This window comes from Pterocles gutturalis, unplaced genomic scaffold (assembly GCF_000699245.1).
Source record: "Pterocles gutturalis isolate BGI_N339 unplaced genomic scaffold, ASM69924v1 scaffold47468, whole genome shotgun sequence".
NCBI classification, from domain to species: Eukaryota; Metazoa; Chordata; class Aves; order Pterocliformes; family Pteroclidae; genus Pterocles; species Pterocles gutturalis.
In genome coordinates this window covers 4,751-10,883 of record NW_010122215.1, presented here as the reverse complement: position 1 = coordinate 10,883, position 6,133 = coordinate 4,751, and the positions used below count along the sequence as shown (strand labels likewise).

General features: G+C 34.6%; 1 protein-coding gene across 1 annotated transcript; it reads left to right on the top strand.

Moving 5' to 3' along the window:
* Window positions 1–1,348: 1,348 nt before the first annotated feature.
* LOC104464673 (chromosome unknown open reading frame, human C14orf2) lies at window positions 1,349–4,063 on the top strand. The gene is made up of 3 exons (XM_010077452.1): window positions 1,349–1,472; window positions 3,241–3,261; window positions 4,038–4,063. Exons 1-3 carry the CDS (start codon window positions 1,349–1,351, stop codon window positions 4,061–4,063), a joined length of 171 nt encoding a protein of 56 aa, XP_010075754.1.
* The last annotated feature ends 2,070 nt before the right edge of the window (window positions 4,064–6,133 follow it).

Here is a 6,133-nt window from a genome sequence, read left to right as displayed (position 1 = left end):
GGGAGGTCAGGGAGAAAAAACATTCGGCGTTGTTGCGGATAGATGCAGAAAAAAGGGCCTGACCGCTATCGCGCCCACGGAGGGCTCGGGGAAAGGTCTCTGCCGGGTTTTGGCAGGGTGTTAATGGGAAATGGTACTGCCGAGTCTCCGTGTTGTGTAGAGGGGGGAATCCTTTCCTCCTTTCTGTTCCCTCTCCTTGTTAGTATGTCTTGATATCACCTGAAACTGCAAAGCCTGGAAACCTTGGGGGAGATGCAGTGTTCTTAATGGTACTGGTGAAGCACAACACTGTTTCAGGAAATCTGGCCACAATAATAAATTTGATTGAAATGTCTGTCCACGAATAAGTAAAGATAAAAGTGGGTTTGTTTGTAATTACAAATGAATTACCATGAAGATGCTTTAAATCTTTAAGAAGCCTCTAGATTTTTCCAGTTGTTTTGACATTGGCTACCCTTGCATCTTTTTCTCTTTGCTGCATGCCAAAGGATGCTTTACATTTACTAATGGCAAATAAGTAACTAAGCATTACCTCACAGATGTTTAAATCTGCTTTCTCTTCTGGGACTCTGGTTTACCATATATTGTCCATATGTATATGTCCATAAGCTGACTTAATTGGATTGTAATAAGTGTAAATAGTGACTTTATTGGGTTGAAGTGCTGTATGTAAGACAGTAAAACGTAGTGCAAATGTGTACAACCATGTTGAATGGGAGTTAGGGTAGGCTTTATTTCAAAACATCTTATAGATTTCTGTTTGTCTTAGCTGCGTAGAAAGGAAAAACATCAATAGGCTTCTTGCTCTTTGGGGCACATTTTGAAAGTAAAATATGCATGATAAATCATGAGTTCAGTAGCTTAACATTGTTTATTTTGCTATTTTGAGTAGAAGTAATTTTGGAAGAGACATCTTAGCTGTAGGGGAAAAAGGGAAACTAACTTGGTAGTGCAAGGGAGTCTCTCCAGCTTGTCTGGAGTGAGGCTTTCCTCCTGCGAGAATATGGAAACATTAAAAAAAGGTGTCACTGATAGAGAGGAGCGTAGCTATTGCTACTCTGTAAATGCTCTAGTGAGTCATCTTTGAACCCTTTCATCAGCTGTAATTATTTTTTATTGTCTTGGCCTGTAAATTATAACCTTAACTCAATTTTAATTGCTCTGCTTTGGAATAAGTACTTTTGCATGTTTGGGTATATTTTTTTTTTAACCTGTAAACTGCTGCTGATATATATCAGGAGTATGTATATATATAGATATATATGTGTATATGTATATATATTAAAAATATAGCCTGGAAGAATACAGTTGCAAAACTCATGATTACAAAACTTCTTAAAATTTTCAGATGGTGCAGACCATGATTCCAAAGTCTTGGAGGGCCATGAAATTCTACTTCACTACCGTGTATCAAGAAATATGGGTCGGTGTAGCATTAACAGCTTATGTCTATTACAAAATTTCATATGGTGGTAAGTTACACATTATAGTCTTCATCAGCTGTTACCTTATAGGTAAGAATATCCTTAACGGTTAGAAATCAGTCATTCAGCAAATAAGAAATTAACACTCTTACTTAAGGCCAGGTCTTTGCTGTAAGAATTTAGAAGTTTAAACATGGTCAGTGTACAAGGTTACACTAACAAAAATACTGAAATACCAGTGTAACTGTGCCTACATTATGAAGAATAGGTAACACTGTTTCTAAAAACAGACATCTACCTTGCAATGTATAGCCAGAGACTTCTCCTGTAGATTTATCCTGAAGGTGAATGTAAGACTGTTCTGAACTAGAACTTAGTTTGATTAGAATTTTAGAATCCTTACGTTTTTGAGTTTTTGCTCAAGATCTGCAAAAAAAAAATAGTTTTTAAAAGGTTCTCCCATATGGACTTGTGAAACATAAAGCACTTAAGTGTATTCTGGGCTGATGCACCTCAAAATGTGAAGTACATCACTGATCATTAAAATGCATGTTACTTGGTGATATTGCATCACTTACTCAGAGGATGAAATAGAACATTTAATGTAAAAATAATAAATTTGAGTGGGCCAGGTCCCTCAAAGCAGAAGGCTACAACAGATTACAGTGTCTTAAAGGTCCTGTTCTTCGGTTAAGCTTATGCTGAAAAAATTCGAAGTCAAACCCTTAACTAGATGTCACGAACAATGAAGTGTTATAAACCATAGACAAACTTGACAGGGAAAGGAACCCCTCACAGTGGGAACAGCTGAGTGATGTCACCTCAACATTTCTCTAGCTTTGTCCATATAACTTGTACCATGTCCAAAACTCTTACGCTATCCTTAAAAGCTTAAGTAAATATAAGCAGTTGAACAGCCAGAGAGAGGAAAAAAAAAAAAGTTCAACTTTTGCTTTAACTTGTTTAATTTCAAGGATAATTCAAAATTGACAGACTGTTTCAAGTTTATATTCATGTCGTGCTACTTTTATTTTCATTTATGATTTAGATAATGTGGTGGTGTAGAGTTTTGAGGGCCAAAACCTTGACATGGAGCAACAGTATACTAAGCATTATTTTAAAGTGAAAATAGCTTTTAATATCTTTAGCTCTTTCCACAGTTTGGGGAACAGCTTTGTAAATAATACATATATTTACAGAAGAGTGTGCTGTAGAATAACTTAGATTGGAAGGGACTTCTCGAAGTCACCTGGTCCAAACCACTGCTTAAAGTAACTAGATCAAAGTTAGATCAGGGTGCTCATGGCCTTATTCGTAATTCAAATTATTATTACCAAGGGTGGAACTGCACAGCCTCTTGTGCCTGTCTTACTAAGAATTTTTTCCATCTATTTTTGTCTGATCACAGTGAAGTGGTATTTTAGGAGAATAATTAAAATGCAAATGTAAAATAAGCTATTTTACTTACAAAGGAAGATTTTAAAACAGACAGTATTCTTATCACATCTGTATGTTTTGTGTATATATATCCATATATTATGTAAAATAGTAACATTCTGTACGTTTCTTCTGAATTACAGTAAAGTCTTGATGGTTACAATTTCTAGATGCATAGTCTTGGTTAATTAAAAACAACTTTTAAAAAATCAAGATAACGTACTGATATATACCATAGAAAGTACATGTTGTACTCTTTTTAAATCTTGCTCAAGCTAAGTTAGCAAATCAGAAGTAGTATAATCTATCTGCAAAAAATAAATAAGAAATTTTTTTTGAACTGTCATTGTTCAGCTCTTTTTTTTCTTTTTTTTTCCAGGAAAAAAAGCAGTGACAGATAGTAAGTATTAAGTATCTAATAACCTGTTGCACTTTTAAATGAGTACAGTAAAAATTAGCTCAGCATATTTTATGGAAGTTTGGGGTTTAAGTCATGGATTTAGAAAACGTTTAAAGGCTACATCAAAATATGTTGTTTTGGTTGTATTGATGGTTTTACAGCCTAGAAACATCTCTGAATCCGCACAGATGCTACCTCTGTCTTAAACTGTCTTTTGCATAGGTTTTAGGAGCAGAATGGAAAGTGTATGCCTTGATGGTGGTGGTGGGGTATACACATTCTTTTAAATAATAGTAACAGCCATTTAATGGAATTACTTAAGTCAGCAGTATCTCAAGAGTAGCTGCTATTTCAGCTGTCAAGAAACTTAAGAAGTTTAAACTTGTATTTTGAGTTTGTATTTTTATATCCTCTATAAAGTAGTATTTAGACATTTATGGGCAGTTTCTTCTGACATCACATTGGAATTTAATTTTTCATGAGCTGCTACATCTCAGTTAACTTTCTGCACTATGATAGATAGGCCATTTGCTCACTGTTGAATTTGTATATGCAAACATGATTTACATTTCAAAATGTGTAATTAGTGGATTAGAGGATTTTTAGTATTGGCCAAGTTTTTATGTATGTGATTTGAGGGTTTTAATTGACAGGGCAGTTTAATCTGCCAATTCTTGTGGTCAGGCGTAGATAACAGTCTGTTCTAGGTTCTAAACTACATTTCTGAATTGATTTGCTCTAGTGTTTGAACAGTCTAAATTGTGTCTTTGTTTCAGAGTCCTCTGGTGCTGGCCATCATTAAAGACCTTCTTGGAGGATGAATGTGGTGGTTCATCATCTTTACTGTAAATGAAGCAAGTTACAACCATAGGGAAGTTCTAAAGCTGTACCTGATCCATCTGCTGTAATTAAAGAATAAATCCATTGAACAACAAGGAATTAAACATGTTAGACAAAGTATGCTGGAGTGCATTGCTAACCTAATTTTTAGAATAAGCATTTTTGTTTTCTACAGTTCTTCCAAGTTCCACATTAAACTTTTTCAATAGTACTTTGAAAAAGACCAGATTTTTGTAACTGAACTTTGTAATAGAATTAGCCAACATTTCTTACAGTAGCATTAAGCCTCTTTTTTTCTAATGGTGTCTTTTTTGGCTAGAACTTTTTAAGTATTCCATTTACTTTTAAAATGTCATTTAATAGTATGCTAAGTGTGAGGACTTAATTCACAGCTTTTTGTCAACTTGCAGTGCAATTAATGGTACAAAAAGTTATTTTTTAAAGCTTGCATTTTTAAAGAGTTCTTAGTTCTGCAAGGTTTAAAAGCAAAAGCTGTATTGTTATTAAAACACCATACAAAACGTTTACAGAGGTTTTTTTAAAAGTATGTTATTGGTAACCATATTTTTTTTTTTGTCCTTCATATTCAGTAGAGCTAAGGAATTATTCCAAAAGGCTCTTCCTTTAGTCATAAATTTTGCAAAGGAGTAAGTGATAACATGCCCATATTGTATGAGAAAATTGATATTGCATGGACCCTCATCCGCCATTTGAGCTTATGAAAATCCCAGAATGTAAAGGGAATAACAAAATCACACACTATATCAGCAATTAACGTGAACATAAACATTTAACTGACTTCAAAGAGTTTTCCTTTCTCCTGAAAGTTAAGAAGTAATGTATGTATTACTAGGATGGGTCCTTAGTGGTTTTTGCAGATAGTTGTTAAAGTAACTACATAGCTAGTATTATATTTTAGAAGGCTCTACTATCTTACAGAAATCAGTTTTCAGAACGGTACATACTGAATTCTCTACCAAGGATACATAGTGGACAAAACCAAAATTGGGACTTCGTGTCATGTTTTGTTTAAATTTAGCCTAATCTGCTTTTGAGAAGATTAAGAGGCTTGTCATTTTAATGACTTAATGCTTACGTACATCTTTTTAACTACTTCACTAAAACATCTTAAATCTTTCAGCTTGATTAAAGTCTTGCTTTTCAGTCTTTCTGACTGCACTATCTGGCCATAACTTAAAAATTTTGTATTTGAATACTCTGGAGCTTGATAACTTCACCTGCTCATGCTAAACATTCCAGTGTGTTGCCTTTAATACTTATGGTTAACCCTAATAGCTGTACCTACAATGAGTAGAGTAAAATTACCAGTCATGTTTCTCTGAAAGCTTTCTTTAAAAAAGACAGGTATGGCACTACTCAATTTTAAAGACTAGGTGACATTTCTCTTTCACGCATTCTTGACATTTCTTCAACCTTCCACAGTTTTCCTGGTTGCTGCACCTTCCCTTGATACGTTTAAGCTGATTCTTTCATAACTTTCATCATTTTTATATGGGTTTTTCAGTGTTTCCTCACTGCAGAAGAATGAATGAGAAGTAAGAAAAACTCACTATTTGTTTCTTTACATGAAACCAAAAGCATCCAGAAGAAATGGAGCTTCAAATGAACAGATACTAGGCCAGTGGTGATTACAGGGTGGGTCAGAATTGTGGTATAGGTAATAATTTATGCCAGGTAAGGAGCTATAAGTGCATTTGTAATGCAAATTTATGATCACTAAGGTGCAGTTCCTAGCATACTACACATACTTCAAATGACCTGCTTTAGCAATTTTCAATTATAGAGCTGAGGAAAACAAGCTAGGGAAAAAACATTAATCACTGCAGGATTTGCTTCACCTTAGCTAGAATGTAGTACACTGGAACTGAGCTATGTCAACATGCTGTCTGAGCTGGATGTTAATTGAAAAGCCAGAAGAGCTTACGCTAACCTGCCCTTGGAGCACAGTTAACTGCACTTTTATGTAAAATTAACCTATTTCAGCTCTCAATGCTTTTTGATATCTGTCTTG

Coding starts and splice junctions, on each gene's coding strand:
- LOC104464673 (XM_010077452.1), top strand. CDS start 1,349: ATGGTGCAGACCATGATTCCAAAGTCTTGGAGGGCCATGAAATTCTAC. Junction 1,473..3,240: donor TTACAAAATTTCATATGGTG/GTAAGTTACACA, acceptor TTTTTTTTCCAG/GAAAAAAAGCAGTGACAGAT. Junction 3,262..4,037: donor AAAAAAAGCAGTGACAGATA/GTAAGTATTAAG, acceptor TCTTTGTTTCAG/AGTCCTCTGGTGCTGGCCAT.